At 34.8% G+C, this 27,706-nt stretch overlaps 1 protein-coding gene and 1 long non-coding RNA gene across 2 annotated transcripts; both read right to left on the bottom strand.

Annotated features, from left to right (window-relative positions):
- Positions 1-1,005: 1,005 nt before the first annotated feature.
- LOC144358013 (ATP-binding cassette sub-family C member 9-like) lies at positions 1,006-26,769 on the bottom strand. The gene is made up of 26 exons (XM_085497515.1): positions 26,590-26,769; positions 24,870-25,022; positions 24,146-24,295; positions 23,633-23,767; positions 23,149-23,311; positions 22,951-22,991; positions 21,787-22,026; positions 21,274-21,414; positions 20,416-20,494; positions 20,089-20,194; positions 19,899-19,997; positions 17,673-17,838; positions 11,072-11,209; positions 8,544-8,745; positions 8,256-8,452; positions 7,508-7,716; positions 6,156-6,258; positions 5,426-5,539; positions 5,185-5,296; positions 4,849-4,979; positions 4,457-4,535; positions 2,949-3,057; positions 2,710-2,813; positions 2,468-2,601; positions 1,519-1,581; positions 1,006-1,365 (listed from the first exon to the last, which is right to left on the bottom strand). Exons 1-26 carry the CDS (start codon positions 26,767-26,769, stop codon positions 1,228-1,230), a joined length of 3,486 nt encoding a protein of 1,161 aa, XP_085353641.1. The 3' UTR covers positions 1,006-1,227.
- LOC146747994 (uncharacterized) lies at positions 18,261-19,582 on the bottom strand. Its single transcript, XR_014928906.1, has 2 exons — positions 18,930-19,582; positions 18,261-18,434 (listed from the first exon to the last, which is right to left on the bottom strand). It is a non-coding gene; the product is annotated as an uncharacterized LOC146747994 (long non-coding RNA).
- Positions 26,770-27,706: the final 937 nt, after the last annotated feature.

Raw genomic sequence — 27,706 nt, 5'->3', positions numbered from 1 at the left:
CCATTTGTTCTCTGGTTGACCCCGTGGCCTTTATTTGACCTCTGGGTTGTTACTTGACGTCATCTGACGTATGTGGGTCCCACGTGTAGTCATACGACTTCTGGAAGTCTCACCAGGGCAGCCCCATTGTTCCATAGTCAGCTCCATTGTTCCCAGGGCGGCTACTATTGTTCCCTGGATTCTAGTGTTCTCTGGTTGACCCCGTGACCTCTATCTGACCTTTGGATGTCACGTGACGTCATCTGACCTATGTGGGACCCGCGTAACGGCATACGGCCTCTGGGGTTCCACCAGGGCGGCCGCATTGTTCCATAGGCAGCTCCATTGTTTCCGGTAAGAAATGAACAAGGCACACATGAGTGGGACGAAATTACAGTTGAAACTGACACAATGAAGCCCTACAAAAGTGGTCGAATGCGTCACCCGAGTTTTTTTGTATGCAGTACAAAAAAGAACACGGGCCCTTAATTGTTATCCCACCGGACACCACGTCTTACTGTTACGAACGATCACAGGAAGAATACCTCAGAAAACTGCTGACTGAACTGCCCTGTTTTGCTACGATGTACAGTCGGTGCGGAAACAACGGAGAGTGAACATAAGGCAAGATGGCGTTGACCTCTTGACCTTGGTCACGTGAAGAAAATCTGTGAGCTAATAAGGCTTCCCCTGACCTAGATTTCTCTCTCCGTCATTGGCTGAATCGCAGATTAATGCCTACAGTTCAAAATAGTCATTTTGACTGACCGGAGACTATAGTGGAACGTAGAGAATTTGCAGGAGATGCTCACTAATGGACAACTGCCCACATCACACTGTAGAATTATCCAGCATACTGAACTACTTTGCATCACAAAAGCAGTTCCATTCATCACTTCAACCTACAACCTACTAAAAATCCATACACCCACCTGTAAGTGCATGCCAATAAAACCATGACCTGATCTGTGTACACCTGGATACTAGTGGATACTAGTTGCTGAGCAACCACTGGGCACCATTAAGTATATTATGTGATATGCGTTTATTCCATTAAATTATATAGTTTTTACAGTACTATAACCTAAATACACAACTTATTAGTTAATATAACCAATAACCCAAAAATAGTGCCAAATTTGTCACAATGACGCAACGATTAACCGCTTTCTTTCACCAATCATGCTTGGCCTGCTTTTATTAACCAATGACGAAATAATTAACTGATTTTCATAAACCAGTGACGTGTTAACTTCTTCCATTTACCAATGACGCAAATACACTATTTTTATTACTAAGCAGCTTTTGCGGCGAATCATATTCAACAAGTTTACCTTCGCTTAGCACCAATACAATGTCACAGTCGAAGATAGTAGATATACGATGCTGGAAAATACATAATAAAAAAGATGTTAACCAGCTTCCAACTTCCATCATGTTTCTCATACAACGACCTCGAACGTAATCAATGATAAATTATAATATTAATACATGTATATTAAACAGATTTAATTGTTACAGTAGTGGATATTTTATTACCGCTATTGTTATGACGGTTTTCTCAGCAAATGCCGTAGCTAAAACATTCTGCAAAATAGCCTCCTGTTGAAATAAATACGAAGATAAATACGTGTTATATGTTTAAAGGGACCTCATGGGCTTACTGTGCATTTGCCTGTTCCGAGAATCACTCAATGAAAATGTTTACATATAACCACAAGCAAATTAGCAAATACAAACGTTTAATGAAAACGGGTTTTATTTTCATAGTCCAAGGATGAAAAGGTAGTGTAAGACAATAAGTGATCTCGCCTATATCAAAGTAATATTACAGCAAATTACATCTTTCTCAAAAACTCGATATGGATACTAGTTTTTCGATCCTAAATTTCAACTTTTTTTCAAGCAGTCCTTATTGCATGTACGTTTTTGCCGTCCAGTGGAAGCTCGTGAATACTGACGACTGTATTCAACAAACTTGGTCTACGCATGCAATGGTATCGTCGGTTGAAATATGAAGATGACAGTAGATACTGCTCACTTAGCAAGCAACACTGTACGCCAAGTTATAGTATTTGTAGTTTAGTAAAATAGCAACGAAAACGCAAAAAAGCAAATCCGCTGTTTAGCACATTGTTGTCAATGCACTCTCTGTGGTTTGACATAAGAAAAGAGTAAATGCAATTAGAAAAGTAATTAATAAACTTAGAAACGGGACAGAATAAATGTTTTTCGGTTAAATGATCTAATGCGTTTTATGTCCTTCTTGCCAAATTTGGACTGAAATGTTCCTGCGCATCTGTCTCATTTGCATACCGGTAATTGTTTATGGCCTTCGAAAGGGCGTGCTTGGATAATGCACAAACTAGTGACTTAGCGCTTCCATATCCAACAAGTTACTTACGTAATCGAACAAAATATCACGTGCACCAGAAACACGCCATAATGTATTGTTTCTCTCTTGGATAATGTTATATTATCAACTCACCGTGTGCACATCTATCGAAGCAGTAGCTTCATCCAAAATCACAATCTGACTTTTGTGTAAAAACGCACGTGCTAAAGAAAACAACTGCCTCTGTCCAGTACTGAAATTGTGGCCACCTTCCGTCACATATGCATCTGCAAGAAATTAATACTGGTATGAACTTCGGAACAAGATATGATATATCGCCAATTTTTCAAGTTGTCATGGTTTTCAATAGACGGTATTGCAACAAATTAATTTACCTAATCCACCATCTTGTACCGTAATACAATCTTTCAACTGTGCAATCTCCAAAGCATGCCACAAATCCTGGCAACTGTATCTACGTTCTGGATCCAAATTGAATCTGTAACCGAATGAATTTGCAATATTCTTAATATCACTGTTTACTACAATACATAAATACTAGTATCACCTGGTAACTGTATGTGAAAAATATCTAGTGTGACAGGAATTAAATTAAGCAACTTAATGTGTCTACCTTATGGTACCAGAAAACATGACTGGGTCCTGTGGAATGATAGATATGCTATTTCGAAGAGTCAATACTGGGACTCGAGATACATCGATACCGTCAATGATAACTTGACCTATCATTGAAAAGAAACAAGCAATGCATCTGTGCTTAACATAAAACTCAATAGATTTACCCTAGAACACAAAGTCATTGTTTGGTCTTATATCAAATACGGCCATCACAGGCAAACTACCTTTACCGTTTGACATTTTATTTTATTAACCAAATTCTAAAAATCATTCTGGGAGGAATGGGAGACATACAACAATCGTGTTATACTTAAAGGAAACTATTTGTTTTCGAGGATAATGATAATCAGTAGTTGATTAGTGTTCTAATCCCAACATTATGTACTGGTATATGTTTATTTAATTACAAATAACAAAAATTATGTTCAACAACTATTGCATGCGTTCCTCACGCAATCTTTTATACGTGTTACTAGTCTGTGTCTTGTCATTTATTCCAGGCTATAATGGTTTGTATATTACAATCAATATTGATCAGACTATTTAAATGCCAGTTTTCCTTGCCCAGTTTTCCGATAAATTCCACATCTGTATGAGACTTGCCTTGTATTTCTCGGACAGTGCTTAGGCCAAATGGTTTTAAAGGTACGTGCTGGTGTCAGCTGTCTGACAAGCATGAGGTTCGGTTTGTGTTTTGACTGAATCATCTTTGATTTGGATGTAACGAAATTTTAATAGCTTGGCTGAATTAGTGATAGCTTATGAAGGTTAACATTGACGTTCATGGAAACTCAATTAGCGGTACTGTGGTATGTGTAATGTGTGTCTTCAGCACATGACAATTTTATGACAATTTTTTACCCATGGTTGCTGGGGCGTTGCCATTTCGTGTTGTGTTGGCAACCATGCTTGATTTTGAGTTTACAGTGAAATATAAGTGCCTCTATGTAAGGTTGGTTTATTTGAAGATTCTATTTCTTGTTTCTACATTTCTCTGTAATGGGTTGCACGGCCGAAAATAACTGTAATTTGCATCGCGCGCACATGACAGAGCGGAAATTATCTAATTTTGAGAAGGAGATTATTTTGTCAGTGTGAGATATTGGAATGTCCATCTTGGGAATTTTGGCACTCTATCGTGGTCGTCGTTGAAGATAGTAAACTAGCCTGACTTCCCGTGCGTCGTATGATTTGGTGTGTTCGTGAAAATCAATAAAATATTTAAGTGATTTAGGAGAAATACGGAGGAAATGTGAGTGAAGTGGACGTAGTCGAGAACAATAAAGCATGGAGTAGAATTTGTGGCGAGATGATTAAGGACTGCAAAATATAGTGGCCATACATATATCGATGTGGCGCAGCTTAGTGAGCAGGACGAGAGCGGGTCTAAATGAATTTACAGATAGCGACTACCGTGTTTCTTTGTTTCAAACACCGGCCATGTAGAAGAGATGGGTTCGAATCTCATCATGTTTAATCCAAGGTACATGGTAATAATTATACCTTGGTATACATCAATCATTCGAAGTATTGCCAGTGTAAGAGAAGACTTGCCACTCCCAGTACGGCCGCATATCCCAACCTAGGAAAAGAATCAAAACGTAGATAAATGTGTCCTCAGAACATTTTTAGTTCATATAATGACAATTATAATAATTACCACAACCTCATCGTACACAGTAGCAACAGTAAAACATAAATATACGTATTAGTACGATTTTATAGATAATAACCACGATATTATATTGTTGTAGTATTCTCTTAGATCACGGGCGTCATAAGAATGTTAGATATGTCCGATTTCCTCAAACGAATCCTCGATCACAGCTTTCGAAATGTATTGTCAAAGCTTTACAATTTACATACACCATGATTACAACAAACACAATACATACTTTCTGTTTTGCTTTTATTTGTAATGTCATATTTTGTAGAACCGGAGCCAAACCTTCTGCATAACGGACCGATATATTTTTCAGCGATATAGATCCTTCATTTGGCCAATGATCTGGAGGAACTATGGTGCCTAAACGAAAACAGATATATATATTCTTGTTTATATACACTAACATTGTGATTACTAAGCTTAGTGTACATAATATATAACAAATATATTTAAAAAACAAAAATAAGTCAATGATTCCAGTTCTTACTACCATAACAATGATTGGTAGGTTATATTCTTACCAAAACATGTGTAATGTACAGTGGCAACAATTTTGATAAATTACCTTCATACAGTTCTGTCTGAACACGCGAATACTCAATCAACCGTTCGACGCCATTGATATAGTATACGAAGTCAACAATATTCACCAGCAATGCACTAATACAGGTAGATGCCTGATAAATGGTAAAGTCTAATTAGGCATAATAATTACGTCACAGTAGCGATAGTCAAGATTATTTATGTCTATAATTCAACATTCCGTAAAGAAACAGCGGAAAAGTAGTGGGTACAACTTCACTTACTGATAAAGCTGTGGCGATAGCTAAGCCAACATCACTTGGTCTCATATTAAAATAAACACCCGCTAGAAGTGCTCCAAATCCAGTAAAAAGTACAAAGGTGGCTCCAATAGTGTTCTATGAAAAACATAATAATCACATGAATGGGATTTAAAAACGGTTGCAAATATTAATACCAAACAAACACTTTTATTATTATACATCTGTCACCGTAACGCCGTAAGTTACAGCGTGCCGTAATTTTGCAGTATTTTACGTAGTATTTTCATCCTACCATATAAGGTAGGATTAAGTTAAGTAGTTGCGTTAAGTTAAGTAGTTGCGAATTCCAAATATGGAATGATTACGCGCGTAAAGTTCTCTAATAATAAAAACAAACATGGTTGCCATCAGGGTTATACCGGACTCCATACAAAGAAGTTCGCTGATTCTGTTCTAAATCTTTTGGATGTATCCTTGGAAGGCAAAGATGTATAATAATAAGGTTATACACCATCTACACTAGTTTCTCAACCACTCAATTGAAATCGAATGTTCAACCTAAACACATATTTATAAAATGAAAGAGTACGTCACTTGAAAACATTGCCTGAAAACCGTACACCAATCAATATACCCATATATGTATAGTGTATATGTATTAGCGACTACTATATATAGTAATTTATTGTATTTAGAGACATTAATTACAAGGGATTTATTGATATTGCAATGCAATGATGTCTAAACTTACCAAACGCCACCCTAACCAGTATACTGACGTGGCCAGATAAAGTTGGCATGCGTTGTTTCTGTCTAAATTGTCTATCATTTTTTTATGGAATCTTCGCTCTACTCTAAAATGAAAAGAAAGGGATGATCATCGCTATTAACTAAAATAATACTTAATTCTTATCTAACATGGCATTAAATTTAGACATTAGTCAGAGAATCCTGGTCTGTGTACATAGTGAATTATGTTATCTAGAACACCGAATTACCTATATGCTTTTATAGTAGACAATCCAGTAATCGTTTCACTAAAATGTGATATTATGGGAGATGTCGTTTTACTGTCAAGACACTTCAACTCTCTGTAAGATATATGATTTCATTCATTAAATGAGATCCTGAATTGTTCGATTTACAAAAATGACCACGTTCATATTTTGAAAACCATGCCCACTTTTGAGAAACCACGACTAAATTTTAACTCGGTATTCAAACAAAACAGTTAATCGAACATTGACTTACGGGGAACATAGATTTTTTGTTTTATTTAACGTTTTATGTTTCCCGTAACTCGTTAACAGTTAATTAAAATTTGAGTTACTGAATTTGAACTTTAAACAAAACAACGTGGACGTTCAACAAAATGTATAACTCGAAGTTGAACATCAAGTTACAAGTTGAGCGTGGCTTATCAAAAGTGGGCGTGGTTATTTTTGTAACTCGATGTCAGTGAATTAACAATTCAGCATATCCTATTACATATTGTTTAACATATTATACAACGGCATATCGTTCACATATTTCACTAATACACATGTAGTATTTAAATAATAATTGCGAGTGTCAGCTTTGTTTTGCACACCGGAAAAAACATGGTTTGATGGCGATGCTTAAGGTATAAATTATTTTTTTAACGATGATATGATATGACGATAATACTGAGTAGTGTTACGTAATCAACAAAAAACTGAATGTTACCTTGGTAGTCTAACGCCATAACGAACAACACGACTTGTTATAAAAACAACAAGTATTATTATAGTGATTATATAAGGTGTAAGAATAAAATTAACCAGAAACGTAGTAGAAAGTTGAACAACAACACTCATTAAACCACTGATGCACATCCAGATTCTCTGTATCAGGCAAATAAAAAAGTAAATGTGAATAAAGTAGTTGAGAATATTCGTATGCGTGCTAAACAGATGTTTCATAGCTGATGAGTCGTTTGAGTTATTAGTTCATGTTCACAAACCATGTCTTTCTTGAAATATACATGTTGGGTCGATTGGTTATGATATTATTACTGCAACATATCAATTAACACACATAAATTGACTCACCAGGTCCACCACCATCGTATCATGTGAAAACCTATTAAGAATACGACCAATAGGAGTGATATCGAAGAATCGGTTTGGTGCATGCGTGATTCCGTGCAGTAATTTGATAAACAATCGTTTTGCCGCAGCAATGGAGAACATAACTTGGTAGTGACATGTTAATATTGCCAGCAATACAAATATGAGTACTATTATTGCATATCGACTGAAGTAATACCGGAGCAAATTATGCTGCACAACCTGTATTTAATAAAAAAAATGTGAATATTTAATATATATGGATGAATGCCGAACATCGAATCTACATGTAATTTAGAACTGGATTAGTAACTTGTATAATTTTTTTAGGCACCACAAAAACTTACAGTATAAGCAAACTTGTTTCCATGGAAACAATGACTTGCCCATGACATTACATCCTACTATGGCAGACATTGTGAATTTAAAATTGCTGAAAAAGCACATATACTTTAGGGTTGTAATTATATATTAGCTTTTACTTAGGACATTCTAATAGCCATGCACATGGAATAATTTTGCCGTTTCAGAAAATATTCGTGTCAATGGTCATTAGCGCTGTATAATAACAGTATCCATCTTTAAGGTGTAATCCTAAACTTTATTACAGATGGAAATATATTCCAATATTTGAATACATTATAAAAAAGATTGACTTAAAATAAATCCAGGTTCTTTTCAGTTTCAACTGAAATGACTGCTTAATATGCAGAATATATTAGTATAAAACTGTTTTACAGATACAACGAATTACTTATTACCTCAGAACTATATATATTCGTCTGGCTTTCTTGGGACCACGAAGATAACCACATGTTAATAGAAATATTTGCAGTAATTTCCAGAAAAAATAATATAAAAATCAACATCACATGAGGTAACTTGAGAGCTTTGGCGTAGGAATAAAATACTTTCCGGACAGGACCGGATTGGCGTTCTTCCTCTTCAATCAGCGCGGCTGTAATTTGATAATTTGACACATCAATCTGTGATATCCACTGTAAGTTAAACTTAGTTATCAAAAGTAAATAATAAACGTGGAATCATACCATTATCGTTACAAAAGTGTTTCAAACGTTTTATATCATTAGATATATTCTCCTTTGTTTCTATATCTACGTCATTTTTCCTCCCCGATCCGGAAATATCAATTATACAACTTCGCCATTTTTCAAACAAGTCTTTATTGTATCTTCGTATATGAGATAATTTTCCTTGATGTGTTATCTTTCCATTTTCCATGACCAGTACCTAAATAGTAGGCAATTCAACAAGATGACGGGTCTGACGAGTTTGTCTTCACCATTTCATTTATTATAATTGTTTTGTCGTCATTTGATAGTTGAAATGCTAAATACGGCTGAAGTCGATTTAAACGGTGATATCGTAGTCACGAGAAACATATTTGAGAGTAATGTACAAAATTTATTTGAGCAAACCATCGTTATTATACAAGATATATATACTATAAACAAACACTTAGTATTGAATTTAGCTAATTAACATATATAGACTATGAGAATCTTTTACTGATTGCGCATCTACACAAACATGGAAAGATACGGGAATAACATGCTAAAAATAACTAATTACCAAGGTAGATAGAATGAAATACACATTCAATCGGTTTATAGTTAATTGTGAGCTGCCCTTCAATATTAACATGCCTTAGTTCCTTATCTAAATTGTTCAAATTAAGTTTTGGAACTGTTGGATGAAAAAAAAATTCGTGGCATTAGCAAAGATTCTGAACTACATATATCGTTTATGTAAATTAGAAAAAGCAGCGGACCTAGGGTGGAACCCTGTGGGACCCCGCCTAAAATATGATGGTGACGTATATTGACATGATCATACTGTTTACGTAATTGTAAATTAGATTTATCTGAAATGTTCCAATTTCCTTGACAAAATGGAGTGGTCGATGGTATCAAACGCTCTCCGCAGATCGATAAATAAATCCAAAGTCGGGCACCTACTTACCATATGTTCAGAAATATCTGTCATAAGTCTGACAATGCTAATTTTGTTCTATGTTTGGCGCGGAATCCGAATTGAACTTTGGAAAATGTTTATCCAGGTAAGTACAAGAAATTAAGTATAAGAAATTCAAATATTTTACCCAAAAAAACAGAAAAATTTAAATAGAAGGGCAGTTTTCGACTTCCGATGGTGAGCCTGTTTTGTACAGTGGAATAACTTTTACAATTGTTAAGCTGTCTGGGAATATCCCTTTTAGTAATGAACAGTTTAAGTTGTGGGCAAGTTGATTGGAGATACAATCTGTGGAATTTTTGATTTTTTGAATGAATAGCATCATACCCGGTTGCTATTGCAGTATAATATCTTGAAAAGAAACTGGAGAGAAAAAAGAATGAATTAGGGGGACCCTGTTCAAGATAGTTGTTGAAATTTGTTGAACATTTTATTTGAGAAGCTAAACCAATACCAACATTCGTGAAGTACGAGATGAAGGAATCAGTAGTAATATACATTGTAGGATTTTTCGGACCAAAGTTTCCAGAAGAGGATTTGTTTAATACTTCACTGATAATGCTCCAAATGTTATTTTTGTTACCAGCGTATTTTAGTAATTGTGTTAGCCGATTACGTTGATTTACATACTGCTCTCTCAGAACGATATTATAGAGTTTATAGAGTTTATAGAGTTGGTTTATAGAGTTGTCTTTTTAATTTTAATTTAATAATTTATGCTTTGCTTTGATTGATATTAAAAGTATTTTGGTTAAACATGGCTTATTTAATGTTCCGGTTTTAGAGTGGTTTGGCTGGGATGGAACATGTTTAGTTGCGATAACGTGAAATGTGTTATGAAAGTTATTTGGAATATTGTCCCATGATGAAGAGTTCAAGTCAGATACAAATAAAATTGGATTGCAAGAAATAAATCATACGAGTATTAAGCTTATCTATCGTTTAAAACATGATTTAAATCATATCTTTTTCGATTGTGCTGCTCTCAATGAAGAAGTCATAGAAGTTAAGACAATGGTCAATATTGCTATTGTATATGGATCGGGTAGGAACGTCAATTATTTGTTGGAAATTGTTGCTATGTATAGTAGTAATATAGTTTTGATATGCAGAGTTTTTTTGACCTGCAGTCCCCGTGGATAATGCATTTCCTGGATGTTTGAGATAATATGTCCAGGCACACATTGGTGTGTTTGGTTTACGATAAACAATACCGATAACTATTTTTTGAAGCTATCCACGCCGGTGTTTAACCATGACTCACTAACACCTATAGCGGAAAATTCACAAATCAATAGATATAGTAAAGCTGTTTTTAATTGACCTAATATATATAAGTGGAAAACTGAGAAGTCAAATAAAACGTCGAAACAAATAAACAATGGTACCAATTTACCTGGAGTGTGTACCCCAGATAACGTTACTCAAGTTGTAACGAATTTAACAATGACTGTATATCTGAAGAACTGGGGTTTCCAGACATAAAAAACATTGTGTAATAATAACTATCTGTCAGAATTATAAAAAATATAATACTTTAATTGAATATTTAATTATAAATCTAAACATTTTTTAGTTTCACCTGATCTGCATGTTTCAGATACTGCAACTGATGTGTTACGAGGATAACAGTGCGATTGCTGCCCAGAAGAAATCCCAAGATAGCTTTTTCCATCACATGCTCACCTACATGTACATCCAAAGCTGATAACGAATCATCCTGTCAACAAAGAGACAACAGGGCATGAATGAATTGTCACTTGAATACGATACAAGATGTATTTGTGTTAAAATAGATCAAAGAAAGCTTAGAAAGAACTCCCGTGTGCTGAGGGAATAGGGATCATGATGTAATATTCGGGAATATTTGAAAATGATAAACAAATTATGAATAATCTATTAAATAAGGAGCCACCAGTAGTCATCTACACACATATACATCGTATACCTACAATAAGCCTACTTAAAAATATGCATAAAAAGTCTACACAAAATTGCAACATTAAAAAGAAAACTGAAATAATTCATAAAACATTGGGGAAAATGAAATGCAACAAAAATAGTAAACAAATAAATGCCCAAAATAAACTTATAGGGCATTTAAAAATATTTTAGAAATTTAGTTAACACGGAAAACGTGAAGTAGCAAGAACAACTATGTAAATTTCTGACAAACAATCACAATCTAAATATCTAAAATTCAAACCACTATCTTAATATCAATATGTGTGTCAATAAATATTATATTTATTTATTTTCAGTTACATATATTAATAAGGAAGGCATCACAATATTTTGGATTGGTTTGTAAATCACGAAAATCGATATGGTAAAATTACAACCATCGTACAGCTCAGTACCATAACAAATATTAACAATTTACGGCAGACGTACTTCTCGGTACATAAAATTCAAAGTAATCCCCAACGCGTCTCATTTGTTACTGCGTATAATAGACTGGGGGCCAATAACCGAAACCATCCCCCCGCTTAGGGATTTTTGCACATCATGTTTTTTAGTTAGATGGAACCCTCAGCTAATGAAATCTGCCTGTTTGCCATAATATTAATGGTGGGTGTGGGCGCCAGATTGTATCCATGGCAACGCAGTGATGAAATATGAGAATTTTAGAAAATGTCATATCTCTAAAACTAAGCAACAAAAAAACACAAACTTAGTGTCTAGGTATATAGTTCTGGTGAGGCCCGATTGATTGTAACCATGACCTTGGTCATACAAGGTCAAGGTCACAAAGAACAATAGAAAAAAAACAGGATTTTGGTCTAAAATTTGAGATTTTGTCCCAAAATTCATTTCCTTTCTTGAACTATTTCGTTATTATTCAAGAAAATATTACAAATGCTTGATTATTCAACATTGTAGTTATTATACTTCATTATTAAGGTGAAAAACATAGCATGTGTCAAACATACAGTTTTGCTATACTTCTACTATTATACTTTTCCTTTGTAATCTCTATAATAGCACTTTTCATTTATCTTAACAATCATATAGGGATGAGTATTAACACTTTTAAAGTTTCCTTCCTTTATTATCAGTGGATTATCACTGAAATGTTATCCTTTTTTCGAGTAAATATATACACATTTACATATTGTCAGAAAAGTCATATGTAATCATCGCCATCATCACTTCCTCCATCAACAACATATTCATCATCGTCATCAAATGTATCATCTTGTATGTTGTAGTAATCATTTCCAGTATCCTCTTCTTCATCACCATGCTTATAGAATCACAGCCAGTGAATGCGTGAAATGAAAGCAATGTATTGCATAGCTCATTGCCAATTGCCTGGACTGCTGAGCTGATGTTGATCAACCTTTGCTTGTCTGCAACACCAGTGTCCACGATTAGTGGTATTCTGATATTCTGTGAAAACTTCATCAGCAAGAGAAAAACATTTGTATCAGGAGATCGGACTATGATGGCACTTGAATCTATGCAGTGTATTGCAATATGACAGCAGTAGAGAATGATTCCGGTGTTGGCTTTCTCCTGAAAAATAATATCGAGGCATTGTCTAGAATCAATAGCATATCAAATGTAAATTGGTAAAATAGGTGTAGTAGTGGCCTACTTGACTATATGTGCTAAAATAATGTGTATTTAATGTGTACTTTCTAATTTTGGGAATGTGGATGTAATGTGTCATGGCGTTCCCTCTCTATATTCCTGATACTCTGAGTCCGGTATGTATCTCTGATAAAGTCAACACAGGTAATATTTGAGAGCTTCGCAAATATACGCCGAGCCAACTCTTCAAAGGTTTGTGGGATTTGTGTTAGTGATTGGAACATTGCATTTCCATCAATAATATGAACCACAGGATCTGGCCTGCTTGTCACAGTATGTCCCTCTTCCAGTTTGCACTGGGTATGCCATCACATTTTCCATGCATAGATCATGATTCATTGCAAGTAGTATGAGCTGCCCAAATACATTTCTGCCACCAGTTCCTTTGTCTTCTTTGTTGAACTTGTTACAAACTGTTTCACTGCCATCGATGCAAACTACTTCAACTTCAGTCTCTTGATTGGTGCATTAAAAGTCTTCTGCACAAGTCTCTTTTATATGAATCTCTTGTATGCGTTGGTGCCATGTATGTCAACTGCAAGTAAATCAATGGATATTTCGTCTGAAACTGGTGTCCCTGATTATATGCAATACAGATTGTGCACATCAGGTATCATGAAGGAATTGATAAAATTTTGAAATGCAGTGATCTTCTTCTGCACTGCAGATTCTCCAGGGTGTGTGTGTGAAAGTTTAAGGAGTACATTCAAGTACAGTGATGTATAAATTGCATAGTTTGGATTTTCTTGACTAAAGAAGAGAGGGAACTATTCATTCAGACAGGCCATATGAAAGGTGATGTCATTGACGTTCAGCCCTAAGGAAACTCATAAGGAGCCATGCCTTATCCATCTACCCTATCCATAACTGTGGTGCTTTGCCTTTTTCTCCAGCACGCAACTTGTCCTTGTACTCATCATACTTCTGTATCCATTCTTTCCATATTGGGTTTTCCACAAGTTCTCTGAGTTTGGCTTGTTTGCTAAGTTGGACATTAACTTCATATCTACTTCGTCAATGACTTCACCTACATCGTCATGGAATAAAGTCAACAACAGTCGACCTAGAGCGTCCAATGATGTTCTGATAACAAGCCTGGCCCTATTGTAATGTTACCCATTCATGACTTTGTCTATCGACCCACTTGCACATACTGTGAATTCAACCACAACTTCCTCCAATCCACTACCTTTCATATATTTCCCCAATGCATCTATATATGCACACGCCATGTGGAATGCCCCATGTTAAATGATGACATTCTTGAGTCGATCTGGATACGTCCATACAATTCCATATGCAGCAGCTAGATCGAATGTAACAATCGTGTAGGGCTGACTAACAGCAGCAGATGCCTCCTGGGAAATCGTTAGCACATTCATCACAGTCATGTTTTCAGTGATTGGGGCATTTACTGGAGGCATGTATTCCACTATTGATTCTCATTCTTCTCTTCTCTCTCCAGTAAGAGAAATCCAACCTCATATCATGTCAGATACTTTGACGTCTGAAATATATTCTCTTGTTTGTTGAGGCTCAGTAATCTGAACACTAAGGCTGGGTTCAACATGTTTTTTTGACAAAAAAATTGCTCTATTATTTTAACTTCATCTGTCACTGATCGCATCTTTGCCCTGGCCATGACAGGTAATTCATAATTGTCATCATTTGATTGGTCATTGACTGTCTCGTGAATCACTAGATGTTGTCTCTTCATTGACATCAAAATTGTCCCAACAGAGGTGCAGCACTTCATTACCTTGTGTTTTGGAATGGACTATCATGTGGAATTGGACTATCATGGGATTTTATAACCATGTGGATAGCAGTCAGGATTTCTAGTATAACTGATTATGACACACAGTGCCCAAATCTGTTCACCAACTTCACGATGTCTGCTCTTCCTGTCAAATGCCATAATGACATTCCAAGGAGTATATGCTTAGGTGTCATCCATCTAAAATGTTGGAAAATTAATTCTGGCCTCAACTTCCAAGCATATTTTTTTTTCAAAATTTCTTTTGTTTACACAATGACCCTGACCTTGAATGACCAAGGTCATGGTCATGGTCATCAACTGGGCTTTATCAAAATTATATACATAGACATTTATTTTGAGTTTGTATGTTGTTTACTTACAGAGATATGTCATTTTCTTCATTTCCCTTATTTTATAAATACGTTGCCATGGCAACAGCCGTGGCTCTCACACCCACCACCAATTTTATGGTAAACAACCTGATTAAGATAGCTGAGGGTCCTGGCTAACGAAAAATTATGGTCAATGAAAATCCCTAAGGGAGGGGAGGGGGGTCTACAGTAGCCCATAGACTATAAATAGACACTATCTGGGACACGTCGCACGCGATGAGTTCCAATCAAAAATACACACAGGACATTTTAAGTGGCTCGAAACAAAACCTATTCGCTAATTTTCGTTTCGAAAACATCTACTATGGCTTAAAACCCTGCAGCCCGTCCCGCATGTTTGTTTTTTTACCAGGCAGGAGACGCCGGTCACCTTCCGGTCAGCGTAGCATTGCCCCAGTGGTTTCCACTGTGCATCCAGTAGTTAATGCCGACATCACGGTCTATACATTTCGCATGAAGCATGGTATTCAGCTTAACCATATTTTCTTTTTTGCTCCATGGCTTAACTTAATAGGAACAGTAACTCGAGCAATAAATGTGCCTTCCGATTTGAAGGGATATCGTGCGGTGTAATATTCAATGAAAAAAATAGTGAAACACGAGGCTCACGCTGGGGGCCCACATAAGGTGTTGCAATAGTGTAAATATAACAAAGCCAAACACCGATTGTTTCCTTTGCTAGGTAAAATCACAGTCCCGGGACTGTGGTAAAATCAATGTACAGAATAATCGGATGAAACAACTAAAGTAAACTAGGATATATTAGAGCCAATGAATTCGTAATTTCCGACGAAAAGGGCCGGGAAAAAATACCGCTCATAACAAACCACCGTCATAACAAATCACCGTGTTGAGGGAGCGGTGAACAAATGAGACACCGATTGTCAAATTGTTTTGGTAATCATCGCATGTCGATTCATGCCATTTGTACAGGGTACTCTGACACAAAAATAAGGTAAACCAGCTTACTTAGTGCTAATGATTTTGTGATTTCCCACAGGAAGAACGTTCTCAGAAATAATCCGACATGCTGATCAGCCCACCAACAATCCGCACCAAAATTGATCACTCCTGTCACGGTATGTTTTACGAGTTTTTTTTCTCCAAATCCCAACATGAATTTACACATGTAGACGAATTTTGTCAGCTCTGTGTAAATAGATATTTTTACTTTTATTGTGCCCCATTTTACGTACGAGGAGCCCTTACACAACGACGTAGTCATCAACACAATAGACATCCTATACCTACTAATCGACATGATAGCTTCGTAATTTGGGGAAGGTGGGGGGTGAAAGTGCACCATGCAAGTTTCCAAATGTGTAAAGGAAAATAAAGGAAAGAAGTACAATACAATGTTGGTAAGCGATACAAAGGAAATATTTCCTTGCGGCAGCGACTTGATACAACTACATTGATGCTGGAGGTCACCATATTTGTTCTCGCGTTCAATAATACGGTGATAAATCAGGATTCACAAGTACAACGAATTTACACAACATTTTACCATGAAATTGAACCTACCAACCATTTTCATATCTTCAACACTGCCATGGTTTTGGCGATGATGAATCTCAAATTCATTATTTTCTTGACTGGGCTCACACAGGGTTCAATGTTCCGTGGCTTGAATGTAATTGTACACCACTCGTGAATGTAAACTAGCTTGCACAGTAATTCGTTTCACAGTCATTGAGGTTATACATTTGTTCAATTAATTATTTATTTATTTACTTATACGATAATAAAAAATCATACATGTATTTTCTTAGACCTTTTCATAATGTAAACTGATACATACATTTCATCTCCCGAGCACTTGCTTCGTTTTTGTACAACACACTGGAAATAACAAAATAGCTGACACCATCATAAATTGCTGATCATAAAAAATAGAATACGCATGCGCATCATTATGCAAATAAGTCCACTCACCGATTCCTATTAGTTGTATTCATGCAATTGGGCATAAAAAACTTTAAAAAAAAATATTAAAAAAATACATAAAAAATGCTAAATTTTAATTAAAATGTAAAATACAACAATGAATTGCAGCAGCCAATCATTAGTAACATTCTTACCAAGTTACATAAAAATCGTTTTAATGCTTCTTGAGCTATAACTGAAATAGCTTAAAATTCACACATTATTATGCAGATGAGCTCATTAATATGCATGGATATCAACCAAAATCTAATCTAATTTGCGCATTGCCCCAGACAAGCTATATACCAATTTTCATTGAAATCCGAACATTGGTTCTTGAGATATCGATGGAACAGACACACACACACACACACACAGACAGACACACAGACAGACACACTAACTGCAAAGACTCCCTTTTAATGCTTCGCACACGGGAGTCAAAAATACGAAATCTTCAAACAAAACTACATAACCGCAATATCATGCAATAAAGTGTCATTACTCACCAAAATGACTATATCAGATTTGGTATATAGAGCTCTAGCCAAACTTATGCGTTGTTTTTGGCCTCCACTTAGGTTGACACCCTGTTCACCAATCTCAATCATGTCACCACCGGGAAGAACTTGTAAATCCACATTAAGGCAACAAACATCTAGAACAGATTGGTATCTACGAATTTAACGAAATCACTGTAAATAACACAACAGCGAGTACTGTGACAGACTCCATAGCCTTGTTTTGAGGTTTGTATAGAAGCAATCTGATTAAAATCTGATGTAGTGTACGGGCTTTAATTATTTTGGCTATAAACTTATTTTAATTTTATTTTTTATTACTTTTGTTATTAATGCCCTTTTATTTTATTTATTTTATTATTTTACTTTGATTTTGTGATTTTTTTTAATTCCGCCCTACCTACATCTGATCCGACGCCTATGTAAGTCCCGTTCAAATCTCGCGTAAGTAACAGCCAATCACAGCCCCCCTTTTATACAGGCTGTCGGTTGCTTACTTTTCAGTGTAGCGATACTCTACGGGCAATCTTTCTGTACATTATATTTTGCCAGCTTGAATAAACCATTAATAGAAAATTGCTAGTATATTTTTATTTGCAAAAGAAATTCCTCAGCATTTTACATTTTTTGTCATTACATTGAATATTTTTTTCACTTCCAACAAATGTGTACACTTCCAGATACATCTTCGCCAGCCAAGGTTCGTTCATTCAGTCATCGCTTCAATTTTACATCACTGAGCATAATTATCTAGAATGGAAGCAAAAAAATAAGTAAATTGTAATGATTAGAACACTGTAAACAGCTATAGTAAATAATGCAAACTGATTTTAAATTGTATAACGGTCACCGGCCCACGGCATCGACGCAGAAAATTGGAGCAAACAAATATTTCCTGATCAATTGCGATGTGTTCCAAATAAAAAATATTTTATTCCAGTTCAAATCAGCTCAATTACTTTAATAAAGAGTTATTGTATAATGTACAAAATGTTGATACAATTTGATGAATATTTACAGCTACGGCTTCAATACCGTAGACGATGTTGGCCCGATCTTCAACAAAACATCACCCGTCTCCAGGGCAGGCGACTGGAAAAAGACACTGGTGTTCGGTCGAAACGGTGGAAACAAAATCGTCACTCCCAGAATAACTATGCAAAATAACGATCTAAAGTCGAACCATTCGAGCCACAATATTAACATAAAAATGACTTTCGTTGCATTTGACAATGATAAACTTACCGTAAAGCCGTGTTATTCTCGGTCGCTAACGTCGGTATAATCCGCCATTTTATTTGAGTGTTTGCCACCCGACTCCGCCCGGTGACGTCATCATGTGCGCTATAGAAGGAGGTCTGTGATTCGTTGACTAAAATCGTCGATAGTGGGTCTCGTTGAAATCTCGTTACATAGGCATCGGCTCAGATGTAGGTAGGGCAGAATTAAAAAAAAATCACAAAATCAAAATCAAAGTAAAATAATAAAATTAAAAGGCATTAATAACAAAAGTAATAAAAAATAAAATTAAAATAAGTTTATAGCCAAAATAATTAAAGCCCGTACACTACATCAGATTTTAATCAGATTGGTATAGAAGTTAATTGTCTATACGTGATGACCTCACCACGAGTAAAAAATAACTTCCATACCAGGAACATCAGGGCGAGGCGTTATTATTACATTATGTTCATAGACGAAGATCGCCAGGAAAGTCTTCATCTAAGATGTTCATAGACATTCTGTTAATCCAGCGTTTATTAAATTTATATGCAAATGCAGCAAACAAAAACAAATTATCAAAATAAACTCAATTCAATATATGGACACTTATTGTTTACGAAGTTTTGACATCGACATTAAAAAATCAACGAAACTTTAATGACATAAAAACTCTCACCGAGACTCAGTACCCAGAGAATTTCATTTTCAATATTGTGGCGATTTTCAAATATTTTCATTCCCTTTCGATCTGGGTGTCAATGAATTTGTTTTTAATTAATACATAGACTATATTGCATAGCTATTTTATGGTTCTTGATATTTTTGTATGTGCAAGAGTGTAACTTTGATCGTGTTTTTATTTAACAATAACATTCAACAAAAATTATGGGGTGCCAACATTTTAGACAGATTATTTCATCTCATTTGCATATCCGTATGGATATGTGGGTTTTTCTTAAACTAACTAATTAATACAAATAATTCACTTGCCTAACTGGGTCATATGTCTCTCCGAAAAGAATATTATCTTTCAAAGATGCGTTCTGCAACCATGGTTTTTGTGCCGCATATGATACACGGTGTCGATCTCTAGATAAATAAAATAAAACACAATTGGTATATTAATATACTATATTAATGAATATATATTACTGCAAATATCATATCAATTCGTACATACCTCTCAAAGGATATAGTTCCAGAAAGTGTATTCATCTCTGCGAGAATGGCCGACAATAAAGAAGATTTACCAGAACCAACTTTGCCGACAATGATACTAAGAGTACCTGTAAATTACACAAGTGATTACATAATTTACATATCCGTTTACACGTACGAATGATTCCAGTAAGTATTGATAGTGATAATAATGGTTTGAATACCATATTCACCCACATTAACAGAACAAGGCATTAATAAATTATGAATTAATAATCAAGTAACGAGTTGACACTATGAAATGTTCACATATAATGATTATTATATAAATATTTACGTGCAATTTTACCTTGGGAAATTCTCACATCAATTTCGTGCAAAACAGGTGCCTTGGAATCTCTGTCCCAGGAAAATGAACCAGCAAGGATCTAGCAATATTTATGTAATTAAGGACACATTAAGAAATTCAAACTTGCCACAAATGTTACATATGTCACCCACACGGCAACCTTTTTATGACAAAGGGTCAAATTTCAAAGTTATAGTATGTATTTTATACTGTAAGAAAAATAGACACTTTATCACAATTTACATACATGGGATTCACATGACCGTACTAGATTTGAGGTCAAATGTCAAGGTAAAGATTATCGTACGAGTTTATGTATTTTTGTTGCCATAACTACAGAAGAAAAATATACAGGGTCTTAAGACTTGGAAAACAGGACAAAAGATCACAGTATGTATTTATGTATGTAGAAGGGACTAGCTGGGAATGACACGTGCACGTGTTCCTCATGTAATATACATGTGACATTTTTTTAGAGAAAAACGTCGAGGCTCAAGGTCACAGTATCAGTTTATTAAGTATATCTGTACTGAACAATATAACTATATAGGCAAGCACATATTCCCCATATGATTCATAAAACTTTGCTATATTTTCGGGACAAAGGTCAAAAGTATACACCGCAAAAGTGAATGACTAGGATCCAATATTGCCACAGAAGATTTATGTGCGACTGTATGAATTTCAGGTCATGTTCATAATGTCAGTTTATAATTTTTCTGTGGTTCCGACATGTCCTTGACTTTTAATATTACGATTTGAAATACAATTTGATAATTTAATTTATTTTATTCATTCATTAGATCAAAATACTAAAATTAACTATTGAAATTACCGATTTTACTCAGACAAACTTACCTCAATTACGTTGTTATGAATGTCCTTACAATTCAAATTCTGTAGTTGTGGTTGTTGATTCGAGTTACTATAAGCTGTTGTATATGCTACTGTCGTGGTCATCAGCAATGGACAGTCGTCTGTGGGTGTTTGGTATTTATTCTGTAAAAAATACAACGTTTAAGCGCTGTGCTCAATATTATCCAATACCACGATAGTGTATTTCTATCTTCTATCTTGATTTTGAATTGCAGGTTCTTAGATCCTTGAACAATGCATATTATGTGGACGGTGGATAGGTATTCGGCTGTGTTGTGTCTCTCAGTTTTTGTTTCCTACACTAAATGCTTTGGACGTTGTTGCTTTTATATCACTATCGGATGTGTTGGTAGTTCATAAATATTTTAATCAATAATGCTACCTTCATTACGAGTATTCAACGAAGGGTCAATATGAAATGATGGTGATTACAAAAATTATTCAAAATGAAGAATAATAACCATTATGCATATACAACAAACCGGTAACATTTACCTTCACATCAATATAATCTTCCGTGAAATCTTCGTCAATAGTTGACTGATTTGTCATTGTGTTGTCCAAGTATAAAAACTTGTCAAGTCTTCTAATGCTTGAAATTGCCTCCACGAGATATTTAATATACATTGGCATCATGAATAGTGGTCCAACAAACAAACTTGTTAAAGCCAGTGACGAGAATAACAAATCGGGTGTTAACGGCGTTGTGTTCAACATTGAATAAGTACCAAACAACTGAATGAAAAAAATGGCACGATTTGTCATTGTATAAGGTGGATTAAAGGAATAGAGTTGAGTGATTAATAAATAGTAATAACGTTTAATAGTTGAAGCAATAATGTAGAGCATGTACAATGCCGGAACAGATGCACAATTAGTTAACATTAACACAAGGTGTACCATTTAACAAATTAAAAAGATTTTTAGTACCAATTTCTTTTGGATATCATTTGTTGCAGTCCGTATTTCAGAATTCGTGAAGGTATTTTGGTTATAGCTTCAATACGTACTAACATGTGATAACGTACATTTTATATAACGATGTTAGAATATGCACATCAACAATTACCGTATTGCAAGTACGTCAATTCGTGTATTAAATGGTACTGTCACGCACATATTTAGAGTCGTGTAAGTTTTGAGCTGATATTTAGTATTTCTGGTGATATTTTAGTAATTGTTAGTGTTTTATTGGATATTAAGATTTTATCGGCACAGTAAAGCCATGATTTCTCCTAAAAAATTTGCGTGACACTAAACGTGCTACTCAAAAATATATCGCAAAGGTAGTCGATTAGATCGTACTTTTTCCCCATATTCCACCATCGAAACTGTCAGCCGTAGATAATATGTTTATTAAACACTTGCCAGAGCGAAAACCGTAACAGACGATCAGTTTGCTATTAGTCACAGACGATTTAGGTCGTTTGACCTCACGTTACTCCCATGGAAACCACCTTACGTGTGGCGTAATGGTTTTAGTGTTCGCTTAGTTTCATGGATAGTGTGGGTTCGATTCGGGGATAGACATCATACACATCAGAGTCAAAATGACATTAACTAAATGATTTTATAAATAAAATGCGTACGCTGATAAGATGAACGAACATGCTATATATTCATTTACACACTACTAAATGTGCTATAAAATATACTTACAAACAATGGAACGATGACCGGTAAAGACTGTGACATGATTGCTGATTGAAAACAAAAGAAAACGTTGAAAATTCAATATGAAATTATTATTAAGACAGTATCCCATCTGATTAATGTAAGACAGAAATGATGTATTCGTTTTTTTCAGTACATATGTACAATGACAATAAATATTATTATGTTTGACTATCAACTTACTTGAATAGGCAAAATATAATCCCACTTTCACTGTTTGTTTCATTTCTTCATCTCGTGTACACAAAATCCGAGAGGCAAATAATTCCTCCCACCCACAAAGCTTCAAGAATTTAATACCTTGCAGAAATTCTGTTGTCTTTTTTAACCTTGTATCTGCTGATTGCTATTGATAGACGGGTTATGTTAAAGTTGTTTTACAAGTGCTACGATATTACATCATATGTCTAGCTAACATCACACACTACCCAAAAGTCTGAGTTGTGAAGCTGTTGCAACCCACATGACTGGCAAGTTTTACCTTGTTTACCATGAAATAAAATAGACAATGTGAAAGGTGCGTGGTCTGGGGTTTGCGCATGTCAACATATTTTGTTGATGCTCAATGATGTAAAGTATTTCTACAGGAATATAACCATCGATATGTAGTAGACTCATACGATCACACTTATCAACATAAATGAACAGCGGAATTATAATAACTTACAATAGTTTGTTGTTGGGCTATCCTCTGTTCACGTGCGATTTTAAACTGCAGTGGCAGTGCGATAACTACAAATCCTAAACCAACACATCCAACTGGACCTAGTTTCCAAACCAGCAGGATACAAATAAATAGAATCTAGTGATATAAAAGCAAATAAATAAAAGTGTCAGTAAGATTATTCATATTCATATTCGAAAAACATGACGCTATAGATATACCAATAATAATAAATAAAATCTATGTATCATAGGATAAATTTAAGGCAAATACAATCATTTATCTAAGCTATTAGACGTTGTGATCTATGTTGCAATACTTGCCTTTTTGTTCATAAGTGCAATTATTTATTGAACAATACCAGTTATATTTTAAAATCTAACAATTAAGCGTTTATAATGCCAACATAGTTATTATATTATGTGTATACAGTATCGCAAAGAAAATACATACTAAATCTTGGTATGAACTCTCCCGGAATTGAAGAAATGTAATTTTGTTAATGTAATGACATACTTGGATTGGTGCAGCGAATATCATGCTGGAGTAGTGAAAGAACCATTGCACTGCTACCGCATCCACGGACATGTGATTGAGAGCCTGTCCAATTAATAGCTGCTTTTCAAGTTGTGTTGATGCTCGTAAAGTTTGTTCATACACTAAGTTCTATTAAAGGGATAAAATACGGCGTAATGATTAATAAAATCGAAATAAACTACTGTTTTATTGACCAAGCGAAAAAGCCATTTAATGTGTTGAATATCCTAACCTGATTGAACATCGGCTGACAATCTCCAAAGATGCTAAAATAATTTGATTACAGTTTTTCATATATCTAAGTATTACTAATTTTTATAACATTTACAAAAATTACAAAATACTGTCTATAATATTTCACACTGACTTATACTGACTAAAATGAAACTTTTGCTAAATTAAAGCAATTCACAGTATACGAAGTTATAGCATACACATATTTCAAATGACTTGACATTGCGGCAACCGAAGAGGGTAACGGCTATGCTCTTTGAAAAGAGTTATGTTTTTGTTTTTCATTTTTTGTTCTCGTATTTTATTAAATTAGATATCGACAAAATAGTTTTAAAAAGCAAATGAAATTTTAATTATGAATGCGTAAAATACGTAACAAAAACAAAACAAAAGACATAGCACTTTTTAAAAGCTTGGCCATTACCCTCATCGGTTGCCGTAACAGACGCCTTGTACATTGTATTCATACCTGTATCGCTGTTTTCATTTTGATGCCAATGTGCATAGTCATTCCCCATGCTGTCAGCCAAGTGTTCAAGTTTAATATTAGGAACACAAACACTATCATTACGAGTACAAATCCGTTGTTGAGAAATTCGTCCACAGTCACGTACGAAGTGTTCTGAAAATGTGACGAAAGTCAGTAAAAATAAACCAATTGGCCTATCGCTCAATGGTTTTTGCATGGGGAGTATATTAATAACATATAAAATCTCATAAGGGCTTCGCATTATCACAAATCATTATAACAATTCAACTAATAGATTTTCGATTTATTGAATTTTCACCAAAACCTTATCAGGTCTAGCATATTTCTATGCAGCTATACACCCAGTTGTATTGAATTAGATTAACAGCCACGTGAACGTGCATTTCAAAACTCGGTGAATGTGAAGAATAATTTGCGCGGTAATTCTAGTGTCTTCCTCGAAACAAAGTTGATAATATTCCATATGGTGATATATTAGTGATTTGCCATGATTATTGTTATCACAATTTTCTAAATCACAGCCATAATAGTTTATATGGTTGTTGCTATGGCAATTGCTATCTCAAATTGTTACGAAACATACCAAGTATCAAAGTAATTGAGCTATTAGTTTTCAAAAAATATTGAAATGGCATTAACTGAAAATGATAAAAATATTCGCAAGTGGTTTTATGAAGGAATCGAAAAGAATGCATTTTGTACCAACAATTCCATGTAGAAGTCATTTAAGCAGTTTAATAATTGTTGGTAGCTTATTTGCATAATTTTGGGATGGACTTCTCGTGAATAAATTCCCATCTACACTCATCACAACAAGGATCAAGTCATGCGGTACAGCGTTTTACATCCAGCCCACCCCTAAAGCTATAAATATAGGTCACACTTTTGATTGAACATTTCTAACGAGTAATGAGAAATATGTTTTTCTAGGAAGGCAATTGAGCACCAGCGCAATGTATATTAGTAGGTGTTAAACATGTCCAGTTAAAAGTATATTAAGTAATTTAAAGTGAACATTGTGAATTATAGCAAGAAGAGATGAAAGTGAAACAGGTTAGTAAGAATTGCGTCATTCGTGCTAATTATGCAATATTACTATGTATTTTCTACACTATACATTATGATACTTACGGTCATTGTTCTTGTGTCATAGAACCATCGACTAGAATAATTAACAATTCTGGCTATGCATAGTGGTGGCACAGTGTTACTCAAAATACTTATGACCCGTATAACACCTGTTTCAATTAGTTCATGGCTGTATAGACGCCAACATATCCTCCACAGCGACGGTGTTTGTGAATATTTAATACTATTATCCTATATTATGATATTATGAAGTATTGTCAGAACAAAAGAGTTATGGTTATAGATACACAAACTATATACACATATATATACACCGAGTAAGAGTACATCGGATGCATAAACATGTAGATGAATGATGTAAATTAAGTTGCTGGTAGAGGACAACATTTATTGGGGACTGCTACGTTCAATATAGTATTTGCATTAACCTTCAGTAAACACAAACAAATAAAATTAAAATAGAAATAATAATAATAATACAAAATGCATCAGTATTATTTGCAGTAGTCATATACCAACTTAATGTGAAGCATATATAGCATGAACAAATCAAATCTAGTCTATTATGGACTATATAGAAGATACAAAAGCTACAATTAATATAAATTACCCGTTCAATTAGCAACGCTTTACGAAATTGGTTTTTCACATAATTACATTCAAATTCTTCAGGCAAACATCCTAAATCTTCTATTTTCAAAGGTTGTTTATGGGATAGCAGAATCAACCAGTTGAGCCACCAGATGGAAATACGTGATAACAAATTTGTATATGATTTCACGAATGCCATATTCCGTTTATTCGTTTCGCGTGACACACCAGTTGACGACTTTGACATCATCTGTGGATCATATGAGATTACTCAATGTAATTAAATGAGAAGTTTAATACCATAAAATAATAATCTCTCATAAAAAGCAATAGCAATTTTCATAATAAACAAGTCATCGAAAATGACACAGTCCCCGTTAAATTTTTGAAAGTTCTCTTTGTGCTCGTCATCGTATTAAAGCGGAGGGGTTGTCGCGAGCGTGTCCTTGAAACTTGAGTCGTAAGTGGCGTATACAACAGATTGTTTATTTACATCAAATTCGAACTCCGGTTTAAGACATAGCAAAGAAAAACATAGATCACAAGTGAAAGTAAAACAAATTGAGGTGCATGTCTATGTTATTGCACTTGCTAAAATTGTTTAAAGTATGTTTCAAAAAAATGCAAGTCTGAGGATGGGAATGAGGCACTAAAATTACATTACCATGTATTCATGAATATGAATGCTTGTTGCCATGGTGCCCTACAATAAATTTTTACATGGGGCTTACAATGTTAACATATGTGCAATGACCGTATTTGAGATTCTGGGGTAGGGAATACAGCAATTGCAACTCTTTATATTTGAATTGTTAGTTCCGGATAAAGTGGCTAATAGACCATTTGTACAAGTCAAGCGCCCTCTTGTGTTGAATATGGTGAAGGCAGTGTCCTAAAATTAGCAGTTTCAATAAATATCAGCTCAAAATAATACGTTAAATAAGAGTAAGCTAGGCATAGACCCGATTCAAAAATGTCTAAGCATGTCCAAGTTATCACATTTCAAACAAACAAGATGGCCGCCAGAAATGAAATGTACTTGTATCCATTTATGACATGCTAAATATCAATGAAAATGATACATTAGTGACAGAGATATGGCCAAAAATAAAAACAGCCGTTATTCGGTCATCTTT

This window comes from Saccoglossus kowalevskii, chromosome 3 (assembly GCF_978046115.1).
Source record: "Saccoglossus kowalevskii chromosome 3, keSacKowa6.1, whole genome shotgun sequence".
Lineage (NCBI taxonomy): Eukaryota > Metazoa > Hemichordata > Enteropneusta > Harrimaniidae > Saccoglossus > Saccoglossus kowalevskii.
The sequence above is the reverse complement of the archived record's forward strand: the minus strand, read 5'-3'. Positions and strand labels throughout refer to the sequence as shown.

Excerpts from the sequence above, each read along its gene's own strand:
- LOC144358013 (XM_085497515.1), bottom strand. The coding sequence starts at position 26,769 with ATGGCATTCGTGAAATCATATACAAATTTGTTATCACGTATTTCCATC. Across the intron at positions 22,027-22,950 it reads CGGTCATCGTTCCATTGTTT|TTGTTTGGTACTTATTCAAT; the intron begins GTAAGTATATTT and ends TTTTTCATTCAG. Across the intron at positions 2,814-2,948 it reads ATGTTTTCTGGTACCATAAG|ATTCAATTTGGATCCAGAAC; the intron begins GTAGACACATTA and ends ATTCGGTTACAG.